This window comes from Bombina bombina, chromosome 5 (genome assembly GCF_027579735.1).
Source record: "Bombina bombina isolate aBomBom1 chromosome 5, aBomBom1.pri, whole genome shotgun sequence".
Taxonomy (NCBI): Eukaryota; Metazoa; Chordata; class Amphibia; order Anura; family Bombinatoridae; genus Bombina; species Bombina bombina.
Window position 1 is genome coordinate 465,790,988 of NC_069503.1, and position 25,245 is coordinate 465,816,232.

General features: G+C 41.4%; 1 protein-coding gene across 1 annotated transcript in view; it reads left to right on the top strand.

Annotated features, from left to right (window-relative positions):
- ULK4 (unc-51 like kinase 4) overlaps nucleotides 1–25,245 on the top strand; it is a 1,503,227-nt gene that overhangs the window by 835,588 nt on the left and 642,394 nt on the right. Inside the window, exons 28-29 of the mRNA XM_053714343.1 lie at nucleotides 14,672–14,723; nucleotides 14,822–14,957. Of these exons, the coding sequence (XP_053570318.1) occupies nucleotides 14,672–14,723; nucleotides 14,822–14,957 (188 nt within the window). The remainder of the gene's footprint in view (nucleotides 1–14,671; nucleotides 14,724–14,821; nucleotides 14,958–25,245) is intronic.

The window sequence follows — 25,245 nt, forward strand, 5'->3', positions numbered from 1 at the left end:
GCGTGTCAGTTATCTAGATATTTTGTTTAGAAATAGGAATAATGTTTTATTGAATGGTATAGAAGTTGGACATAGGATAGTATGGAGAGAGTGTAGTATTTACGGAAGAGCATAAGAGACGGGGTAAATTAACTTGAAAGAAGACAGAGCTTTCACCTTTGAAAAAGAGGAAAATCAGCATTAGGGGTAGGATCAGAGGATAATATGCTATTGCAGAGAGAAGTGGTTAGTTTATGGAGACTTTGCAGTAAATGTCTGGAAAAAACAGATGAAGGAAGCAAATAATATCAGTGTTTGGGTCAGCTGGACACATCATATTGGGATATGAAAACTAATGAAAAGGATACAATTTCATGTATCAAAATCATTATGCATTCTTACGTGACTATGTGACTTTTGTGTTAAGTATTTTTTATGTTTCCTACTATAAACTTAATATTGTGGATTTGTAGTTTTTTTTTGTTTCTACTACTAATCGAAGTAAAGCAAAATGTTTGAAATGTGTGTGGTACATGGGTGTTATTATTATTATAAGTTATAATATGCATAGGCATGGTGTGCCAAGGGTGCACTTTTGTAGGCTTGCATGCTAAGGGGGGTCAAGGGGATGATAAAAGGAGCAGAGAAACGGAGGTAAGAAGGGTTAGTGTATTTTGTATGCATCCCTGAACAGTAGAGTCTTTAAGACGTGCTTGAAACTTTGAAAACTAGGGGAGAGTCTTGTGGAGCGGGACAGAGAGTTCTACAAAATAGGGGCCATTTTGGAGAAGTCCTGTGTACGGGAATGTGAGAAGCTAGCAAGAGATAAGGAGAGCAGGAGGTCATGAGCAGAGTGAAGGGGATGGGAGGGAGAGTATTTGGAGTTGAGGTCTGAGATATAGGGTAAAGCAGTTATATTGAGGGCCTTGAATGCCAGAGTCAGGATTTTGTGCTTAGTTATGGAGGCTAAAGGAAGACAGTGAAGGGATTAGCAGAAAGGTGTAGCAGATTAAAAGTGACATATAAGGAATATCAGCCTGACAGAGACATTCATTAAGGATTGTAAAGGAGCTTAAACCGCTGTTAGGAAAATTATAGAGGATGGAGTTACAATATTCGAGGCGGGAAATGATGAGAGAGTAGATTAAAATCTTAGTTGTCTCTTGTGTGAGAAAGTGGTGAATTTTAGAGATATTTTTAAGTTGCAAATGCCCAAATTGGCCAAAGACTGCATGTGAAGAAAGATCTGAGTCAAGTGTGACCCCAAGACATGGGGGTGTAGGGGGTTGGAGTAGTAATGTTATTATAAACAGTTGTAGTAAGTTGTGAGGTAGAGATTTTAGAAGAATGGGGCATAGGAATAAGGAGCTCAGTTTTGAAGAGATTTAGCTTATGGTAGTAAGAGGACAAGATGAAATATTAGAAAGACAGTGGCACGAGTTAATGAGGAAGGGGATAGGTCTGGTGCAGAGAGGTAGATTTGGGTCTGTACAGCATACAAATGATATTGAAACATGTGGGACTCTTATTAATGAACCTAAAGATGATGTATATATTGAAAAGAGATGGGTACCAAGGACAGAGCTTTGTGGTCGCCCAACATAAAGTGGTAAAGGGGCAATGGATGTGCCAGAGAAGGCTACACTAAAGGTACAGTTAGACAGGTAGGACCACAAGGGTTTGGAGCAAGAGAGGATGGTCAACAGTATGAAAGGCTGCAGACAGATCGAGAAGGTGAACAGAAAGAAGTGGCCTTTCGATTTTGCTTTAAGTAGGTTTATATTTGATTTTGGTTTTATAACTGCAGATGATGAGATCTTACTCATGCCTCTTGTTTGTCTTGTTATTAAAATCTACTCTGTTGCCATTTGTTGGTATACATATTTTTTGATTATATATAAAACTTCTATAGCAAGTAAATGTTTAGTAAAAGAAAATGGCTAATAAATATGACAATATAACATTTGCTTTGATAAGCCACTTTATTTAAAGAGACATGAAACCCAAAACGTTTCTTTCATGATTCAGATAGAGTATGTAATTTAAACAACTTTTCAATTTATTTCTGTTATAAAATTTACTTTATTCTTTTGGTATCCCTTATTGAAAATCAGAAACGTAAGCTCAGAAGTGTGCACGTTTCTGCAGCTCTACTTGGCAGAAAGAATGTTATACATTAGCAAGAGCACTAGATGGCAGCACTTTTTCCTACCATGTAGTGCTCCAGTGTAACAGGTGTGTGAAAGTTCATTAGTAACACTGCTTTCAACAAGTCTATTGTGAGCATAAGTCATGAATAGATTTTCCAATATATTAAAAGTATGGTTACCAAATAAAAACTTGAGTGAGTGTTTCATTTTTAAATATATGTAATAACTCATGGCTTAGGGTTTTACATATATTTTATTATGATTTTAATATACTAGTCAGTTGTCTTGAAAATATGTAGAACTATTTACCCCTGGCAACATATGGTAGTTCAAATTTAGTCAGACATGACTTTAAAAATAACAAATACCTTCATTGCAATGAATAAACAAAATAAGCAGTTAAAGCTTAGAAAATATGAACTGGAAAAAATAAATACTCAGCTTACCGAGATTTAAGTAACAAGCAGAGGAATATTGAAGAAAAAGCTCACAGTCAGAGAGGCACAATCCTTTGCTTGGGAGAGAGAGCACTAAGCAGAGACGCTGCAGCAGCTGCTGGAAGCAGGGTGTGTGAGACACAGCTGATGAGGCTTGTGGGAGAGAAAGCACAAGGCAGAGACGCTGCAGCAGAGGTTGAGAGCAGCGTGTGAGAGACACAGTGGATGTGGCTCGTGGGAGTGACGTCACCCGGTAGTCAGCTGGAACTGAAAGTCCACTACAGAGCAGGAGAGAGTAGCAGGCAAATTTCCCCAGAATCCACAGGAGAGAAACTAGCTTCACAGGTGCAAAAGGGATTAGCTCACAGGAAGTTAATCCAGGCTGGATACATCAATACCAAGCATTGGTGTGATGTATCCAGTGTGATTTATATGCACCTGAGGAAACTGCCCCTTAAAGGGGTATAATGTTACAGGACCCCCCCCTTAAGAGCAACCACTCCGTGGGTCAAGGTCTGGGACGATCCGGGAATCTTCTGTGGAAAAGAGAGACCAACCTGGGAGCGGAGAGATTAACAGAAGGTTCCCAAGAATCCTCCTCAGAAGGGTACCCCTTCCAATGTACCAGGTACTGAAGACGACCAGAAACCTTCCTGGAGTCAAGGATGGCAGCAACCTCATATTCCACATCCGGAGCTATAGGCAACACAGGAACAGAAGGGTCCAAAGGATTCCGAAGTGAACTGTAGGGCTTGAGGAGTGAGACGTGAAACGTGGGGTGTACTTTAAGAGAGGGGGGCGATTGGAGAGTAACAGCATTCTCATTTACTATTTTAATGATGGGGAAAGGACCAATAAAAAGTTTATGAAACTTCTTGCTGGGCACGGAGATTCGTAAGTTCCTCGTAGAGAGCCAAACAAGATCTCCAAGAACATATGAAGGAGGAGGATGATGCCTGAGGTCGTAGTATTTCTTCTGCCTCTGTTGGGCAATTTTGATAGTGTCATAAAGTTGAGAGAATGTTTCAAGCATAGTGTTAGTAAGATCATCAATGACTGGGCAGTCAGTGGTGACTTCGGGGTGTAGGTGAAAGCTCGGATGGTAGCCATAATTAGCAAAGAAAGGAGTAGCTTTTATCGTTGAATGGTAAGTATTATTATGTGCGAATTCTGCTAGGGGAAGTAATTTTGTCCAGTTGTTTTGTTGTTGGTTGGTGTAACATCTTATATATTCCTCCAACCAATGGTTTGTACGCTCCGTTTGTCCATTGGTTTGGGGATGGAATGCGGTAGAAAGCCGTTGTTCAATGTTAAGGGATGAACATAATTGTTTCCAAACCATAGAGGTAAATTGTGAACCTCTGTCAGATGTTATAGTTTTCGGTAAGCCGTGTAGGCAGATGACATGTTTTATAAGGATATTTACAGTTTCCAGGGCAGTTGGTAACTTATAATAAGGCACAAAGTGTGCCATTTTAGTGAAGAGATCAACGATAACGATTATTGTGTTATTCTTTTCAGATACAGGTAGATCAACAATATAATCTATAGCAATGTCTTTCCACGGTCTGTCTGGAACTGGTAGGGAGAGAAGAAACCCTGTGGGTTTATTCCTATCTGTTTTACAGGTTGTGCAAACTGAACATGATTTAATGTAGTTTCTTATTTCTGTGTTTATGTGGGGCCACCAGTAGGATCTTGTAACTAAGTCATAAGTTTTGTTCATACCAGGGTGACCTGAAAGGGGAGATTCATGACAAGAGGAGAGAACTTGTTCCCTTAGTGAAGGGGGTACATAGAGTTTTGTGTCATGGTAGTATAACCCATTCTCTCCTTGTGTTAAGTTGTATAGCACTTTAGAAGTATCAGTTAGTTGCTTCTCTTTTAATTCAGTGGTTGAGATGGCTAAAGTCCCCACTATGTTATCTAATGGAACTAGGGGTTTACACATCTGAATCTTAGGAGGAGGAGAAGGAAGCCTAGAAAGTATGTCGGCCTTGGTATTCTTCAAAGCTGATCTATAGGTTATGATGTAATTAAATCTTGAGAAAAATAAACTCCACCTCACTTGTCTAGATGTTAATGTGCGAGATGTTTTTAGGTACTCTAAGTTGCGATGATCAGTGAAAATAATTATAGGCTCTATTGTACCTTCTAAAAGGTGTCTCCAAGTTTCAAGAGAGCTTTTAACAGCCAAGAGCTCTTTTTCACCAATATGGTAGTTTATTTCAGAGGTTGTTAACACTCTTGAATAATATGCTACAGGGTGTGTCCTATTTGTTTTGGGATTCTTTTGGGACAATACAGCTCCTATAGCGTAGAATGAGGCATCAACCTCTAGTATGTACTGTTTTTGTGGATCAGGGTATGCTAGAATAGGTGCTGTAGTAAAGGAATTTTTTAGAACATTGAAGGAGTGATTTGCGTCTTTGTTCCATTCAAAAGGAACATTGGCTTTTGTCAAGTTAGTTAGGGGTTTAACTATTGCTGAAAAGTTTTTAATAAATTTTCTATAGAAGTTAGAAAATCCCAAAAACTTTTGTATATGTTTTCTGGTTTTTGGTATAGGCCAATCAAGAATGGTTTGGATCTTTGTTTTCTCCATATATATCCCTTTAGATGATATATGATACCCAAGGAAAGTGATTTCAGGGGAATGAAAGGTACACTTTTCAGGTTTCACATACAGGTGATGAGCTAACAGTCTTGAGAGGACTATCCTAACATGTTTTATATGTTCTTTTTCATTATCTGAAAATATAAGGATGTCATCCAAGTAGATAACTAGAAAAGTGTCAAGGAGATCACGGAACACATCGTTGATGAACCTCTGGAATGTGGCGGGTGCATTGCACAATCCAAAGGGCATTACGGTATATTCATATAACCCGTACCTAGTACGGAAAGCAGTCAACCACTCATCCCCAGAACGCACTCTTATTAAATTATAAGCTCCTCTTAAATCAAGCTTAGTGTAAATGGATGAGCCATGTAATCTTTCGATTAATTCAGGGATGAGGGGAAGAGGATAACGATCTTTTTTTGTTATTTTATTCAATTCGCGGTAGTCAACGATTGGCCGTATGGTTTTATCTTTATTGGTTACGAAAAATATTCCTGCCCCTGCAGGGGAGGTGGAGGGTCTAATGAATCCCTTCCTGAGATTCTCATTGATATATTCTTTCAACGTATCAAGCTCAGGTTTAGAAAGTGGGAATATGTGTCCATATGGAACTTTTGACCCAGGGATTAGATCTATGGGGCAATCATACTCCCGATGGGGTGGCAAGGTTTCTGCCTCCTGTTTGTCAAATACTTGTTTTAAATCTGAATAAACAGGAGGGATGTTAGTTTCCAAGACAGATAGAAGAGGTTGTATAGGGTAACATGTGGTGGTACAATATTGTGAATTAAATTCAAGTGTTTTTTCTGACCAATGTACGAGGGGCTGATGTTTATTCAACCAGTGTAGACCTAATACAACAGGAAAAATGGGTGAAGGAATAACGTCAAAAGAAATGAACTCTTGGTGTATGTCATGAGTAGTGACTAATAAGGGAATTGTTTGGTGTGTGATGGGTCCTGACTCTAATTGTCTTCCATCAATTAATTGTACAGAAACAGGTTTTTTCTTTGCAATAATGGGTATTTTATTTTCTTGTACAACTTTTATATCTATATAACTAGCGTAGGCTCCCGAATCCAAAACGGCCTTAAGACTGTGTCGGTTTTGTCCCCACTGTAAAGAGATAGTAATAATGAAATATGCAGGATTTTGTGCTGTTAAAGATAGTAAATGATCTGAGGTAAAATTTGTCTTACCTGATCTTTGTATCTTTAAAGAAGGACAGTCAGAAACAGAATGCTCCTTTGCGGCACAATAGAGGCAAAGTCCCAGTTCTTTTCTGCGTGACTTTTCCTCAGGGGACAGGGGTCCTCTAATGAACCCTATCTCCATGGCTTCATCCTGACTCTTATGGGAGGGTGTATAAGCTTTAGGGGTGGTAACCTTGGTATAGGAGTCTGGGGAATATATTTCCTGTTTCCTTTCCCTAATTCTTCTATCTATTTTTATAGTTAAAGACATAAGTGAGTCAAGTGTTTCTGGGAGATCTAGTCTAGCAAGCTCATCCTTAATATTTTCAGACAACCCTATTCTAAATTGATTTTTTAGGGAAACCTGATTCCATTGGGAATCCCTTTGCCAAATCTTAAATTCAGAGATATATTCCTCAACAGGCCTCTTATGTTGCTTTAAGTTACGCAACTTAAAATCTGCTGTGAGTTGCCTGTTGGGGTCCTCATATAAATCTGACATGGCCTTGAAGAAATCATCAATTGAATTTAGAATAGGGTCGTTATTTTCTAAGAATAAATCTGCCCATTGTCTGGGCTCACCTCTTAGGAAAGAAATGACAGTTAGTACTTTTATACGGTCATTAGGAAATGTTTTTGGCTTAAGTGTGAGAAATAATTTACAGGCATTATGAAACTGCCTAAATGATTTCCTATCCCCAGAGAATTTTTCAGGAGGTGGAATTGGGGGGTCAGGAGTGTTAGTGTCAGGGGGTTTAGCTGCACTTAACCCTTCTTTAATAATATTCCTAAGTGTCAGGTTTTCTACCTGAAGTTCTCTAAGTCCCTGACTTAAAAGGTCAACTTTGTTGGATAATTCCTGGAAGTGAGCGTTTATGTCACCTGGATTCATCATCGTAGTTAAGTCAGCTGGATAAGTTAGGCTTGGTATTCTGTAACAGGTGTGTGAAAGTTCATTAGTAACACTGCTTTCAACAAGTCTATTGTGAGCATAAGTCATGAATAGATTTTCCAATATATTAAAAGTATGGTTACCAAATAAAAACTTGAGTGAGTGTTTCATTTTTAAATATATGTAATAACTCATGGCTTAGGGTTTTACATATATTTTATTATGATTTTAATATACTAGTCAGTTGTCTTGAAAATATGTAGAACTATTTACCCCTGGCAACATATGGTAGTTCAAATTTAGTCAGACATGACTTTAAAAATAACAAATACCTTCATTGCAATGAATAAACAAAATAAGCAGTTAAAGCTTAGAAAATATGAACTGGAAAAAATAAATACTCAGCTTACCGAGATTTAAGTAACAAGCAGAGGAATATTGAAGAAAAAGCTCACAGTCAGAGAAGCACAATCCTTTGCTTGGGAGAGAGAGCACTAAGCAGAGACGCTGCAGCAGCTGCTGGAAGCAGGGTGTGTGAGACACAGCTGATGAGGCTTGTGGGAGAGAAAGCACAAGGCAGAGACGCTGCAGCAGAGGTTGAGAGCAGCGTGTGAGAGACACAGTGGATGTGGCTCGTGGGAGTGACGTCACCCGGTAGTCAGCTGGAACTGAAAGTCCACTACAGAGCAGGAGAGAGTAGCAGGCAAATTTCCCCAGAATCCACAGGAGAGAAACTAGCTTCACAGGTGCAAAAGGGATTAGCTCACAGGAAGTTAATCCAGGCTGGATACATCAATACCAAGCATTGGTGTGATGTATCCAGTGTGATTTATATGCACCTGAGGAAACCGCCCCTTAAAGGGGTATAATGTTACATCCAGACATGTACACTACCTACCAATGTATCTTTCTCCAACATTGGTGTGTCCGGTCCACGGCGTCATCCTTACTTGTGGGAAATATCTCTTCCCCAACAGGAAATGGCAAAGAATCCCAGCAAAGCTGGCCATATAGTCCCTCCTAGGCTCCACCCACCCCAGTCATTCTCTTTGCCGTTGCACAGGCAACATCTCCACGGAGATGGTTAAGAGTTTTTTGGTGTTTAAATGTAGTTTTTTATTCTTCTATCAAGTGTTTGTTATTTTAAAATAGTGCTGGTATGTACTATTTACTCTGAAACAGAAAAGGATGAAGATTTCTGTTTGTGAGAGGAAGATGATTTTAGCAGACAGTAACTAAAATCGATTGCTGTTTCCACATAGGACTGTTGAGATGAAGTAACTTCAGTTGGGGGAAACAGTTAGCAGACTTTTCTGCTTAAGGTATGACTAGCCATATTTCTAACAAGACCATGTAATGCTGGAAGGCTGTCATTTCCCCTCATGGGGACCGGTAAGCCATTTTCTTAGTCAAGCAAACAGAATAAAGGGCTTAATATGGGCTATAAAACTGGTAGACACTTTTATGGGCTAAATCGATTGCTTTATTTGGGCATTTTATACATGTTTATGCTGATAATTCTCATTTATAAACTTGGGGAACGTTTTTTAACGGCAGGCACTATGTTAGACACCTTTTCCAGTCAGGGGGGCCTTCCCAGTTGTAGGCTGAGCCTCATTTTCGCGCCATTACTGCGCAGTTGTTTTTTGAGAGCAAGACATGCAGATGCATGTGTGAGGATCTGAAAGTAGCTGGAAAAAGTTTCTAGAAGGCGTCACTTGGTATCGTATTCCCCTCTGGGCTTGGTTAGGTCACAGCAAAGGCTATAGCTGGGACTGTATAGGGGTTAAATTTGTAAACGGCTCCGGTTCCATTATTTTAAGGGTTAAAGCTCTGAAAATTGGTGTGCAATACTCTTAATGCTTTAAGACACTGTGGTGAAATTTTAGTCATTTCTGAACAATTCCTTCATACTTTTTCACATATTCAGTAATAAAGTGTTTTCTGTTTAACATTTAAAGAGACAGTAACGGTTTTGTTTTAAAACGTTTTTTGTGCTTTATTGACAAGTTTAAGCCTGTTTAACATGTCTGTGCCTTCGGATAAGCTATGTTCTATATGTATGAAAGCCAATGTGTCTCCCCATTTAAATTTGTGTGATAATTGTGCCATAGCGTCCAAACAAAGTAAGGACAGTACTGCCACAGATAATGAAATTGCCCAAGATGATTCCTCAGATGAGGGGAGTAAACATGATACTACATCATCTCCTACTGTGTCTACACCAGTTTTGCCCACGCAGGAGGCCCCTAGTACATCTAGCGCGCCAATGCTTATTACCATGCAACAATTGACGGCTGTAATGGATAACTCCATAGCAAATATTTTATCCAAAATGCCTACATATCAGAGAAAGCGCAATTGCTCTGTTTTAAACACTGAAGAGCAGGAGGGCGCTGATGATAATTGTTCTGTCATACCCTCACACCAATCTGAAGTGGCCATGAGGGAGGTTTTGTCAGATGGGGAAATTTCAGATTCAGGAATAATTTCTCAACAAGCTGAACCTGATGTTGTGACATTTAAATTTAAATTAGAACATCTCCGCTCACTGCTTAAGGAGGTGTTATCTACTCTGGATGATTGTGACAACTTGGTCATTCCAGAGAAATTATGCAAGATGGACAAGTTCCTAGAGGTTCCGGTGCACCCCGACGCTTTTCCTATACCCAAGCGGGTGGCGGACATAGTGAATAAGGAGTGGGAAAAGCCCGGCATACCTTTTGTTCCCCCTCCTATATTTAAGAAATTATTTCCTATGGTCGACCCCAGAAAGGACTTATGGCAGACAGTCCCTAAGGTCGAGGGGGCAGTTTCTACTCTAAACAAGCGCACTACTATTCCTATCGAGGATAGTTGTGCTTTCAAAGATCCTATGGATAAAAAATTGGAGGGTTTGCTTAAAAATATTTTTGTACAGCAAGGTTACCTTCTACAACCCATTTCGTGCATTGTTCCTGTCACTACAGCAGCGTGGTTCTGGTTCGAGGAACTAGAAAAGTCGCTCAGTAGAGAGACTCCATATGAGGAGGTTATGGACAGAGTTCACACACTTAAGTTGGCTAACTCTTTTATTTTAGATGCCGCTTTGCAATTAGCTAGATTAGTGGCGAAAAATTCAGGGTTTGCAATCGTGGCGCGCAGAGCGCTTTGGCTAAAGTCTTGGTCAGCGGATGTGTCATCCAAGACAAAATTGCTTAACATCCCTTTCAAAGGTAAAACTCTATTTGGACCAGAATTGAAAGAGATTATCTCAGACATCACTGGGGGAAAGGGCCACGCCCTTCCACAACATAGGCCTTTCAAGGCCAAGAATAAGTCTAATTTTCGTTCCTTTCGCAATTTCAGGAACGGACCGGCCTCTAATTCTGCATCCTCTAAGCAAGAGGGTAATGCCTCACAACCCAAACCAGCCTGGAAACCGATGCAAGGCTGGAACAAGGGTAAGCAGGCCAAGAAGCCTGCTGATGCTAACAAAACAGCATGAAGGAGTAGCCCCCGATCCGGGACCGGATCTAGTAGGGGGCAGACTCTTTCTCTTTGCTCAGGCTTGGGCAAGAGATGCTCAGGATCCCTGGGCACTAGAAATAGTTTCTCAGGGTTATCTTCTGGAATTCAGGGAACTACCCCCAAGGGGAAGGTTCCACATGTCTCACTTATCCTTAAACCAAATAAAGAGACAGGCGTTCTTACATTGTGTAGAAGACCTGTTAAAGATGGGAGTGATACACCCAGTTCCACTAAAGGAACAAGGAATGGGATTTTATTCAAATCTGTTCGTAGTTCCCAAAAAAGAGGGAACTTTCAGACCAATTTTGGACTTGAAGATCCTAAACAAATTTCTCAGGGTACCATCTTTCAAGATGGAAACCATTCGAACGATTCTACCCACTATCCAGGAAGGTCAATTTATGACTACCGTGGATCTAAAGGATGCGTACCTACATATTCCTATCCACAAAGAACATCATCAGTTCCTAAGGTTCACCTTTCTGGACAAACATTACCAGTTTGTGGCCCTTCCATTCGGGTTAGCCACTGCTCCAAGGATTTTCACAAAGGTACTAGGGTCCCTTCTAGCGGTTCTAAGACCGAGGGGCATTGCAGTAGTACCTTACTTGGACAACATTCTAATACAAGCGTCGTCCCTGTCAAAAGCAAAGGCTCATACAGACATCGTTTTGGCCTTTCTCAGATCACACGGATGGAAGGTGAACATAGAAAAAAGTTCTCTGTCTCCGTCAACAAGAATTCCCTTCTTGGGAACAATAATAGATTCCTTAGAAATGAGGATTTTTCTGACAGAGGTCAGAAAGTCAAAACTTCTAAGCGCTTGTCAAGTTCTTCATTCTGTTCCACGTCCTTCCATAGCGCAGTGCATGGAAGTAGTAGGGTTGATGGTTGGAGCAATGGACATAGTTCCTTTTGCACGAATTAATCTAAGACCATTACAACTGTGCATGCTCAAACAGTGGAATGGGGACTATACAGACTTGTCTCCAATGATTCAAGTAGATCAGAAGACCAGAGATTCACTACGTTGGTGGCTGACCCTGGACCATCTATCCCAGGGAATGAGCTTCCGCAGACCAGAGTGGGTCATTGTCACGACCGACGCCAGTCTAGTGGGCTGGGGTGCGGTCTGGGAATCCCTGAAAGCTCAGGGACTATGGTCTCGGGAAGAGTCTCTTCTCTCGATAAACATTCTGGAACTAAGAGCGATCTTCAATGCTCTCAGGGCTTGGCCTCAGCTAGCAAAGGCCAGATTCATAAGATTCCAATCAGACAACATGACGACTGTTGCGTATATCAATCATCAGGGGGGAACAAGGAGTTCCCTGGCGATGAAAGAAGTGACCAAAATAATTCAATGGGCGGAGGATCACTCCTGCCACCTATCTGCGATCCACATCCCAGGTGTGGAAAACTGGGAAGCGGATTATCTGAGTCGTCAGACATTCCATCCGGGGGAGTGGGAACTCCACCCGGAGATCTTTGCCCAACTAACTCAATTATGGGGCATTCCAGACATGGATCTGATGGCGTCTCGTCAGAACTTCAAGGTTCCTTGCTACGGGTCCAGATCCAGGGATCCCAAGGCGACTCTAGTAGATGCACTAGTAGCACCTTGGACCTTCAACCTAGCTTATGTATTTCCACCGTTTCCTCTCATTCCCAGGCTGGTAGCCAGGATCAAACAGGAGAGGGCCTCTGTGATCTTGATAGCTCCTGCGTGGCCGCGCAGGACTTGGTATGCAGACCTGGTGAATATGTCATCGGTTCCACAATGGAAGCTACCTTTGAGACAGGACCTTCTTGTTCAGGGTCCATTCGAACATCCAAATCTGGTCTCCCTCCAGCTGACGGCTTGGAGATTGAACGCTTGATTCTATCAAAGCGTGGGTTTTCAGATTCTGTGATAGATACTCGGGTTGAGGCCAGAAAACCGGTAACTAGAAAGATTTACCATAAAATATGGAAAAGATATATCTGTTGGTGTGAATCCAAAGGATTCCCATGGAATAAGATAAAAATTCCTAAGATTCTCTCCTTCCTACAAGAAGGTTTGGAGAAAGGATTATCTGCAAGTTCTCTAAAGGGACAGATCTCTGCTTTATCTGTTTTACTACACAAAAGACTGGCAGCTGTGCCAGATGTTCAAGCATTTGTTCAGGCTCTGGTTAGGATCAAGCCTGTTTACAGACCTTTGACTCCTCCCTGGAGTCTAAATCTAGTTCTTTCAGTTCTTCAAGGGGTTCCGTTTGAACCTTTACATTCCATAGATATTAAGTTACTATCTCGGAAAGTTTTGTTTTTGGTTGCTATTTCTTCTGCTAGAAGAGTTTCAGAGTTATCTGCTCTGCAGTGTTCTCTGCCCTATCTGGTGTTCCATGCAGATAAGGTGGTTTTGCGTACTAAGCCTGGTTTTCTTCCAAAGGTTGTTTCTAACAAGAATATTAACCAGGAGATAGTTGTACCTTCTTTATGTCTGAATCCAGTTTCAAAGAAGGAACGTTTGTTACACAATTTGGACGTAGTCCGTGCTCTAAAATTCTATTTAGAGGCTACAAAAGATTTCAGACAAACATCTTCTTTGTTTGTTGTCTATTCTGGTAAAAGGAGAGGTCAAAAAGCGACTTCTACCTCTCTTTCCTTTTGGCTTAAAAGTATCATCCGATTGGCTTATGAGACTGCCGGACGGCAGCCTCCTGAAAGAATCACAGCTCACTCCACTAGGGCTGTGGCTTCCACATGGGCCTTCAAGAACGAGGCTTCTGTTGACCAGATATGTAAGGCAGTGACTTGGTCTTCACTGCACACTTTTGCCAAATTTTACAAATTTGATACTTTTGCTTCTTCGGAGGCTAATTTTGGGAGAAAGGTTTTGCAAGCCGTGGTGCCTTCCGTTTAGGTAACCTGATTTGCTCCCTCCCTTCATCCGTGTCCTAAAGCTTTGGTATTGGTTCCCACAAGTAAGGATGACGCCGTGGACCAGACACACCAATGTTGGAGAAAACAGAATTTATGCTTACCTGATAAATTACTTTCTCCAACGGTGTGTCCGGTCCACGGCCCACCCTGGTTTTTTAATCAGGTCTGATTAATTATTTTCTCTAACTACAGTCACCACGGTACCATATGGTTTCTCCTATATTTTTCCTCCTGTCCGTCGGTCGAATGACTGGGGTGGGCGGAGCCTAGGAGGGACTATATGGCCAGCTTTGCTGGGACTCTTTGCCATTTCCTGTTGGGGAAGACATATTTCCCACAAGTAAGGATGACGCCGTGGACCGGACACACCGTTGGAGAAAGTAATTTATCAGGTAAGCATAAATTCTGTTTTTCAACAAATAATACCATGAGAATGAAGCAAATTTGATAATTGAAGTAAAGTGGAAGCTTTTTAAAAATTGTATGCTCAGTCTGAATTACTCATGAAAAGTTTGGGGTTTCATGTCCCTTTAATAGTGTGTGAAAACCTAATAAAATATATTAAATTTAAATATATCAATGTTTAGCCATACAACACACTAGCCATTGCTTTCATTTATTTTGCAACAAATAGTGGAAGTAAAAAAAAATGTTTCTTTTTAAATGCCTTCACAAACACAAATATGTAAGGTGGAAGTATGAATTGATTTGAAAAATCTGATAGATAGACAGATAGATAGATAGATAGATAGATAGATAATAAAAGCAAATAAAATAGAATGCCAGGGTTAGCAATCTATTATCTGAACATAAGTCCTCTGACATACATACTAAATCACAGCATTTTACATGTGCCAATATTTCTTTAAATTAAAGACTTTGTCTGTTAAACTAATAGTTTGTGGTATAAATAAATTCTATTTCTGCTCTTGCAGTAATTCATTCCAGATCTGTCTCTCATTTAGGTTGTGGATTGCATCCTCCCACCTTTAGTCTCCCTGGTATGCAGCCAGAATGGTAAATATACCCACATCAAGTATGCCTTTCTGTAAATTCACATTTTGTTTCAATTATATTTCCACATGGTAACATTCCTGGTCCTCTCTGTTTTCTAGTGGAATGGAGGCTTTTCAGCTTGCGGCTTCTGGCAGAAACCACATCACTGCTTGTCAACCACGAAGCCATGGCAGAGGGGAGAGAGAAAAGGCTTAGCACATTCCTGTCTCTGGTCACACATTCATTGCTCCCAGTGTAAGTTCCCCAGCTGGATTCAAATGGGAGATGCCTGTGGGTAAAGTTTAGAATTAGGATAACTAAGTAATAATGTGTATGTTAGCAAGTGGGAATACAGATTAATAAACTTGTGCATGCTAGTGAATTACAGCATTTATGATAACTCAAGCTTTATATGTGCCAGTGTTCCAGACGTTTGTTGCAAATCTAAGGGCTTCTTATTTTCAGTCATGCCATAGAATGCAACAGTCTGAATGGTCATTTGTCAAGCAAAATATTATTTCTTGCTTTGTTTTTTTTTTTTACTATAGATTCTTTCATTTTAGATATGTGAAACAAAAAGAATTCTGTGTTCATGAAATGTCTGTTGTATACATGGGGTGTTTTTTTATCCAATATTTTTAGTGATATAATAGTTTAAGTTAAAATACAAAGCAGTGTATTTCAGTTCTGAATAGATTTGTTCTTGCAAAATGATATGTATTAGCAAACATGCTTCTAGTAAAACTATTGTTGTTTCACTGCTTTTGCTGATAATAGGCACACAGGGTATATATACTTATGTCCTGTGCAACTGAGTTCAAACAACTCACCTGGTCTGAGAGCTGGCTGTAGTATATGGTGCTTCACTCAATCCTGCGCACAGATCATTAGGAGACCTGGGCTGTTTGTCAAAGCTTGCGTCATAGTACAAGGAGCCAGTTAGCTCTTTGTCTTAAGTGCTACTTCAGCAGCCCATGAACCTAATAATCCAGTATGTCAAAGTAAAACCATGGGTCTTTAACATTTTAAGTTTGAAATCTTCATTTAATGGAGAGATTGAAACTAAAAAATGTCCTGTTGTTTTGTATTTTATTAAGAACTCTGGAAGAAACATAAGATTTTTTTCCATTTAAAGGGATATAAAACCCAAACTTTCTTTCATGTAATTGGCAAGAGTCCATAAGCTAGTGACATATGGGATATACAATCTTAAGGTTGAGACCCCATTAGTTGATATTTTGGATAGAATTAAGGCTCTCAAGCTAGCTAATTCTTTTATTACAGATGCCGCTTTCCAAATGGCTAAATTAACGGCAAAGAATGCAGGCTTTGCCATTTTAGCGCATAGAGCGTTATGGCTTAAGTCTTGGTCTGCTGATGTGTCATCTAAATCCAAGCTTTTAGCTATTCCCTTTAAGGGTAAGACCCTATTCGGGCCTGAACTAAAGGAGATCATCTCTGACATTACTGGAGGTAAAGGTCATGCCCTTCCTCAGGACAAGACGGTTAAAATGAGGACCAAACAGAATAATTTTTGTTCCTTTCGAAACTTTAAAGGCGGTCCCTCTACTTCCTCATCCGCCTCCAAGCAGGAGGGGAACTTTGCTCAATCCAAGTCAGTCTGGAGACCTAACCAGACCTGGAATAAAGGTAAACAGGCCAAGAAGCCCGCTGCTGCTACCAAGACAGCATGAAGGGGCAGCCCCCGATCCGGGACCGGATCTAGTAGGGGGCAGACTTTCTCTCTTCGCTCAGGCTTGGGCAAGAGACGTTCAGGATTCCTGGGCATTAGAAATTGTGACCCAGGGGTATTGTCTAGAATTCAAGGATTCTCTCCCAAGAGGGAGATTTCATCTTTCACATCTGTCTGTAGACCAGACAAAAAGAGAGGCGTTCTTACGCTGTGTAGAAGACCTATATACCATGGGTGTAATCGGTCCAGTTCCAAAATTAGAACAAGAGCAGGGGTTTTACTCCAATCTGTTCATGGTTCCCAAAAAAGAGGGAACCTTCAGACCGATTTTAGATCTCAACAATTTTACCAATGATCCAGGAGGGTCAATATATGACCACCGTGGAATTGAAGGATGTGTATCTTCACATTCCTATCTACAAAGATCATCACCAGTTCCTCAGGTTCACCTTCCTGGACAAACATTACCAGTTTGTGGCCCTTCCTTTCGGGTTGGCCACAGCTCCCAGAATTTTCACAAAGGTGCTAGTGTCCCTTCTGACGGTTCTAAGGCCGCGGGGCATAGCAGTGGCGCCCTATCTGGATGATATTTTGAGTCAGGTGTCAACTTACCATCTAGCCAAATCTCACACGGACATCGTGTTGGCTTTTCTACAAACTCACGGGTGGAAGGTGAACATAAAAAAGAGTTCACTAGTTCCTCTTACAAGAGTTCCATTCCTAGGAACTCTGATAGACTCGGTAGACATGAAAATTTTTCTGACGGAGGTCAAAAAATCAAAGATCTTAACTACTTGCTGAGCACTTAATTCCATTCTTCGGCCATCAGTGGCGCAGTGTATGGAGGTCATTGGGTTAATGGTAGCGGCAATGGACATAGTTCCGTTTGCTCGCTTACATCTCAGACCACTGCAGCTTTGCATGCTCAGACAGTGGAATGGGGATTATTCGGATTTATCTACATGGATAAATCTGGATCTAGAGACCAGAGACTCTCTTCATTGGTGGTTGTCACAGGATCATCTGTCCCAGGGAATGTGCTTCCGCAGGCCAGCATGGGTCATAGTGACGACGGCCGCCAGCTTCTTGGGCTGGGGTGCAGTCTGGAATTCCCTGAAGGCTCAGTGTGTGTGGACTCAGGAGGAGTCCCTACTACCAATAAATATTCTGGAACTGAGAGCGATATTCAACGCGCTTCAAGCGTGGCCTCAGCTGGCTTCGGCCAAATTCAAAAGATTCCAGTCGGACAATATCACAACTGTAGCATATATCAATCTTCAAGTGGGAACAAAGAGTTCTCTAGCGATGATAGAGGTTTCCAAAATATTTCGATGGACAGAGACTCACTCTTGCCATCTATCAGCAATATATATCCCAGGAGTGGAGAACTGGGAAGCGGATTTTCTAAGTCGTCAGACTTTTCATCCGGGGGAGTGGGAGCTCCATCCGGAGGTGTTTGCAAAATTGATTCATCAATGGGGCACACCGGAATTGGATCTGATGGCATCTCGTCAGAATGCCAAACTTCCTTGTTACGAGTCCAGATCAAGGGATCCTCAAGCAGTACTGATAGATGCTCTAGCAGTACCTTGGTCGTTCAACCTGGCTTATGTGTTTCCTCCTTTTCCTCTCCTACCTTGTCTGATTGCTAGAATCAAACAGGAGAGGGCTTCGGTAATCTTGATAGCGCCTGCGTGGCCACGCAGAACTTGGTATTCAGATCTGGTGGAAATGTCATATCTGCCACCGTGGAAACTGCCACTGAGACAGGACCTTCTCGTTCAGGGTCCGTTCCAACATCCAAATCTAATTTCTCTGCAACTGACTGCCTGGAGATTGAACGCTTGATTTTATCTAAGTGGGGATTCTCTGAATCGGTCATTGATACCTTGATTCAGGCTCGAAAGCCTGTCACTAGGAAAATTTACCATAAGATATGGCGTAAATATCTTTATTGGTGCGAATCCAAAGGCTACTCATGGATTCCTAGGATTTTGTCCTTTCTCCAAGAAGAATTGGAGAAGGGGTTATCAGCTAGTTCCTTAAAGGGACAGATTTCTGCTTTGTCAATCTTACTACACAAGCGTCTGGCAGATGTCCCAGACGTTCAGTCATTTTGTCAGGCTTTAGTTTAAACCTGTTGCTCCGCCATGGAGTTTGAATTTAGTTCTAAATGTTCTTCAAGGGATTCCGTTTGAATCCATGCATTCCATAGATATTAAACTTCTATCTTGGAAAGTTCTGTTTTTAGTTGCTATCTCTTCTGCTTGAAGAGTTTCTGAGCTATCTGCGTTACAATGCGACTCGCCTTATCTTATATTCCATTATGATAAGGTGGTTTTGCGCACTAAACCTGGATTCCTTCCTAAGGTTGTTTCAAATAAGAATATTAATCAGGAAATTGTTGTTCCTTCTCTATGTCCTAGTCCTTCTAAGAAGGAGCGTCTGTTACATAACTTGGACGTGGCTCGTGCCTTGAAGTTTTACTTACAAGCGACCAAGGTTTTCCGTCAAACATCTTCTCTATTTGTTGTCTATTCTGGAAAGCGTAGGGGTCAAAAATCTACGGCTACCTCTCTTTCTTTTTGGCTGAAAAGCATCATCCGTGTGGCATACGAGATTGCTGGACAGCAGCCTCCTGAAAAAATTACAGCTCATTCTACTAGAGCGGTGGCTTCCACATGGGCTTTTAAAAACGATGCTTCTGTTGAACAGATTTGTAAGGCTGCAACTTGGTCTTCCCTTCATACCTTTTCCAAATTTTACAAATTTGATACCTTTGCTTCTTCTGAGACTATTTTTGGGACAAAAGTTCTTCAAGCAGTGGTGCCTTCTGTTTAGGTATCTGTCTTGTCCCTCCCGTTCATCCGTGTCCTGTAGCTTTGGTATTGTATCCCACAAGTAAAGGATGAGTCCGTGGACTCGTCGTATCTTGTAGAAGAAAAGGAAATTTATGCTTACCTGATAAATTGATTTCTTCTAAGATCCGACAAGTCCACGGCTCTCCCTGTCAATTTAAGACAAATTATATTTTTTTGTTTAAAACTTCAGTCACCTCTGCACCTTTTAGTTTCTCCTTTTTCTTCCTATACCTTCGGTCGAATGACTGGGGGGTGGAGTCAAGGGAGGAGCTATATAGACAGCTCTGCTGTGGTGCTCTTTGCCACTTCCTGTTAGCAGGAGGATAATATCCCACAAGTAAAGGATGAATCCGTGGACTCGTCGTATCTTAGAAGAAATCAATTTATCAGGAAAGCATAAATTTCCTTTTTTTTAATGATTTTACTAATTTGCATAAGTTTGTTTCTGCAAGCTAAGTTTTGTATTTCAAGTAGAGTTTTTGCCCATTAAGGTTTGTGAGGCTACTTACTTGGTTATAATTTATTTCAAATTCTATGCAGCAGTACATACCATTCCCAAGGTATTGTTTCGCTACAATCTTAAAGTGACAGTGTCATTTTTAATATTGAGATATGTTTTCAAATTATCTATCCAAAAGATTCAAATTTTCTCTTTATCTCTCCCTGCATGATGCTATTTTGGCTGTGCCACAGTTTTCTTCTCAAATGTCCCAAGACTTTGTTTGGCGTCACATGCAGTGCCTCTTTATCTCCTGTGGAGTGTATTTGCCTGCAGATTTTGCAGCTCAAGTATTTTCGCAATATCTGAAGCTTTATCTGTCTTTCTTTTCCTTCAGGGAAAGCACAAGAGAATATTTATATATTCAGATAGTACGGTTTCTGCACCATTTATGCTAATAATGTTGCTTCTTTCATAATTCTGATGCGTTGCAGTAGCTAGTAGCTTCTGAGGGTTATATATCAGATTCAGACAATATAATCCCTTCATCTGATGCTGAAGAGTATCCTTCAGATTTAAGCTTGAATACCTTCATGTATGGTAAGGAGGTTTTTGCTAATTTGGGGCGACTTTGATACGCTTGTCGTTGTCAACCCTAAGAATCTAGTAAACTTTATAGATGCTAGGATTCTTCTGTGGAAGTTGTTCCTGGCCATGCTATGAGATTTTTCACAGGAATGGGAGAGGTCAGGGCTTCATTTTCCCACGTCTCCTGTCTTTATAAAGATGTTTTCTCTCGCTGTCTCCATTAAATATCAGGGCGCCTTAAGTAGTAGGACATTTCTACTCTGGCTATGTGAAATACGATTCCTAGAGGGGATAGCTGTTCTTTTCAGGATCAATGGACTAAGCTGGGCCTTTCATGGGAGTTTGTATTGCCACTGTGTCAAGTGTGGCATCTTATGGGTGCAATGCCTTTTACAATTCTTAATCTAGCCAATTCCTTATTTCTGATGCTTCCAAGCATTTTTTGATGGGAATCAAGATATCTGGCTGTGCTGTACTAGCCCGCAGGGCGTTTTGGACAGTGGATTTTTCCAAGTTTCTGGTACATCCATACAAGGGTAAGACCTTGTTTGGTCCTGATCTGTAGGGCGTAGTTCTGATATTAAAGGAGTTTGCCCCCAATCTGGGATTAGTCCAAGTGGGGGGTTGATTCTCTCTGTTTGTCTTAAAACTTGGATACAAGATGTCCCAGATAGTCTGTGGACATAGTACATCAGGGTTTCTACATTGTAGTCATTCCTTATCTGCCTGAGGCAGGTTGCACCTTTCAATTTTATCTGCAGGCACGATAACGGTGAGACATTTTTGTGGTGTTTTGGGATTTCTCTTCCCTGTGAGGGATAGTTTCAGTTCCTGTAAGAGAACAGGGCCTAGGATTTTATCATTCCTCTTTGAGGTTCCTGATTAGGAGGGAATTTTCATCCTATAGTAGACCTAAAGTGTCTCAACAGGTTGTCTCAGGGTATCATTCTTCAATTGGAAACCAGTGAATCTTTTCTTCCTTTTTAACTGTGTAGGGTCGATTCATAGTGACCATAGTCCTGGAGGACACATTTATTGCAGGTTCCTGAGGTTTGCCTTTCTGTCACACACTTTCAGTTTGTGGCTCTTCCCTTTGGCCTTGCCATGGCTCTCAGAGGGGCTGTATTGGCAGGAATCAGGTTTCAGGGAGTTGCTGTGGTGCCATTCTTGGAGGTCATAATGGTTCAGGTGCCATGTGTTCAACAAGCAATCTCTCATTCTTAGATATTGTTGGCTTTCTTCATTCCTCGATTGGAAGTGAATCTGAAAATAAGTTCCCTTGGTCCAGCTACAGAGGTAGATATTGGTTAACTTCTCTTTGAGGTTATTTTTGACAGAGGTCAGGACATAGAGGATTTTTTCTTCTTTCCTCTTTCGGCACTCTATGGTTTGGCCTTTTAGGAGCCTGATGTATGGAATGGTCTGATGATTGCTTCATTTGACATCATCCCTTTGTCTGATCCATCTGAGAGAGTGCGGTTATGCATATTCAGAGAGTGTACCAATGATTTTGTGGCTCTGTCTTAAAGGATATATATAGATCTGCTGACATGAGATTCTACCCTGTGATTCAGAGAGGGAAATTAGTGGTAGAGCGCTCGCTTTGCTTGCGAGAGGTAGTGGGATCGTTACCTGCATTCTCCAGAGTCTTTTGGATTTCTCAGGAGCATCTGTCTTGAGGTGCATTCTTTCGGAGACCTTTCTGAGTAATAGTCACGGTCGCTAGACTGTTGGGTTGGTGACTATGTACTTGGGAGGTGCTTGCTCTCCACATTACCATCTTGGAGTGGAGAGCGATCTACAATGCTCTGACAACTTGGCCTCCATTATCCTATCCGGTTTTTCAGGTTGCTTTTTCTTCTCAGTGGTTTACATTAACCACCTGGGAGGACCCTGAAGTTCCTTTACCATGATTGGCGTGGATTGTGCGGTGGGAGGACACTCACATTCTAGTTTATCCACTATTTACATTTAAGTGTATACTGGGTGCGGACTTCCTGAGCTGTTAGTTTTTTTCATCCCGGGAGTGGGTTTTCCCAGAGGTGTTCTCCAGGTTAACTTTCACATGGGGGGTGCTGAAGTTGGAGATAACAGTACGCCAAGTTTTCAGGTTATGTGTAGGGTCAGAGATTACTAAATACCCTGGCGGTTCCTTGGGATTTCAGTCTGATGGCTCTCCTCCTCGAGTCTTTGCTCGTATCAAATGGGAGTGAGCATCAGTATTGTTATAAGTTCCTGCATAGTGGTAGGATCTTGTTTTCATACCTAGCGGAGATGTATTTTTTCCATCTTGGTGGTTATTCCTGTGGAACGACCTTCTAGTTCAGGGTCTTTTCTTTAATTCAACTTCTTTTTCTCTGAAGCTTTCTGCTTGGAGATTGGCTGCTTAGTTATGTCTAAGCGTGGTTTCTCCAACATTGGTGTGTCTGGTCCACGGCGTCATCCATAACTTGTGGGAATATTCTCTTCCCCAACAGGAAATGGCAAAGAGCACAGCAAAAGCTGTCCATATAGCCCCTCCCAGGCTCCGCCCCCCCAGTCATTCTCTTTGCCGCTCTGAACAAGTAGCATCTCCACGGAGATGGTGAAGAGTATGTGGTGTTTAGTTGTAGTTTTTTATTCTTCTATCAAGAGTTTGTTATTTTAAAATAGTGCTGGTATGTACTATTTACTCTGAAACAGAAAAAGATGAAGAGTTCTGTTTAACCCTTTAAGGACGCAGCTTTCAGTTTGCTCAATTGTTTTATGACGGAAAAATTCCGTCATATGTCCTTAAGAGGTTAAAAGAGGAGTATGATTTTAGCAGCAGTAACTAAAATCAATTGCTGTTCCCACGCAGGACTGTTGAGCTGAGAGAACTTCAGTTGGGGGGAACAGTTGGCAGACTTTTCTGCTCAAGGTATGACTAGCCATTTTTCTAACAAGACTGTGTAATGCTGGAAGGCTGTCATTTTTCCCTCATGGGGATCGGTAAGCCATTTTCTTAGACTTAGAAAGAATAAAGGGCTTATTATTGTCTATTAACTGGTGGACACTCTTAAGGGCTAAATCGATTGTTTATTTAAGTTATTTTTGAAAGTTTGAAGTAATTTTCACACTTTTATTGTTTGGGGAACGTTTTTATCGCCAGGCACTAGTTTAGACACCTTCCCAGTCAGGAAGGGCCTTTCACTATAGTAGGCAGAGCCTCATTTTCACGCCATTATTGCGCAGTTACTTTTGAGTACAGTGCATGCAGCTGCATGTGTGAGGGTCTGGTATCCACTGAAAACGTTCCTAGAAGGCTTGAATTGGTATCGTATACCCCCCTGGGATTGGTGAAGTCGCAACAAAGGCTGTGGCTGGGACTGTAGTGGGGTTAAATTGCAAACGGCTCCGGTTTCCACATTTTAAGGGTTAACAGCTTGAAAATTGGGGTGCAATACTTTGAATGCATTAAGACACTGTGGTGAAAATTTGGTAAAGATTGGATAATTCCTTCATAGTTTTTCACATATTCAGTAATAAAGTGTAACGGTTTTTCTGCTTTATTAACCAGTTTAAGTCTGTTTAACATGTCTGTACCTTCAGATAGATCATGTTCTGTATGTATGGAAGCCAATGTGGTTCCCCCTTCAAATATATGTGATAATTGTGCCATAGCGTCCAAACATAGTAAGGACAGTACTGTCACAAATAGTAAGTTTGCCCAGGATGATTCCTCAGATGAAGGAAGTAGAGATAGTTCTACATCATCTCCTTCTGTGTCTATACCAGTTATGCCCGCGCAGGCGACCCCTAGTACTTCTAGCGCGCCAATGCTTGTTACTATGCAACAATTGACGGCAGTAATGGATAACTCCATAGCTAATATTTTATCCAAAATGCCAGCATTTCAGAGAAAGCGCAATTGCTCTGTTTTAAACACTGTAGAGCAGGAGGGCGCTGATGATAATTTTTCTGTCATACCCTCACACCAGTCTGAAGTGGCAGTGAGGGAGGGTTTGTCAGATGGAGAAATTTCTGATACAGGAAGAATTTCTCAGCAGGCAGAACCTGATGTTGTGACATTTAAATTTAAATTAGAGCATCTCCGCGCATTACTTAAGGAGGTGCTATCTGCTCTGGATGATTGTGACAATCTGGTCATCCCAGAAAAATTGTGCAAGATGGACAAGTTCCTAGAGGTCCCAGTGCACCCTGATGCCTTTCCGATACCTAAACGGGTGGCGGACATAGTGAATAAGGAGTGGGAGAAGCCAGGCATACCTTTTGTCCCTCCTCCTATATTTAAGAAATTGTTCCCTATGGTCGACATGGATAAAAAATTGGAGGGTTTGCTTAAAAAAATTTTTGTACAGCAAGGTTACCTCCTTCAACCTATTTCGTGCATTATTCCTGTCACTACAGCGGCATGGTTCTGGTTCGAGGAACTGGAAAAGTCGCTCAGTAGGGAGACTCCGTATGAGGAAGTCATGGACAGAATTCACGCACTTAAGTTAGCTAATTCCGTTATTTTAGACACCGCTTTGCAGTTAGCGAGGTTAGCAGCGAAATATTCAGGGTTTGCAATTGTGGCGCGCAGAGCGCTCTGGCTAAAGTCTTGGTCGGCGGATGTATCTTCCAAGACAAAATTGCTTAATATCCCTTTCAAAGATAAGACCCTTTTTGGGCCAGAATTGAAAGAGATTATTTCAGACATCACTGGGGGAAAGGGCCATGCCCTCCCACAAGATAGACCTTTCAAGGCTAAGAATAAGTCCAATTTTCGTTCCTTTCGCAATTTCAGGAACGGACCGGCTTCCAACTCTGCAGCCTCTAGACAAGAGGGTAACGCTTCCCAGACTAAACCAGCTTGGAAACCAATGCAAGGCTGGAACAAGGGTAAACAGGCCAAGAAGCCTGCTGCTGCTACCAAAACAGCATGAAGGGGTAGCCCCCGATCCGGGACCGGATCTAGTAGGGGGGCAGACTCTCTCTCTT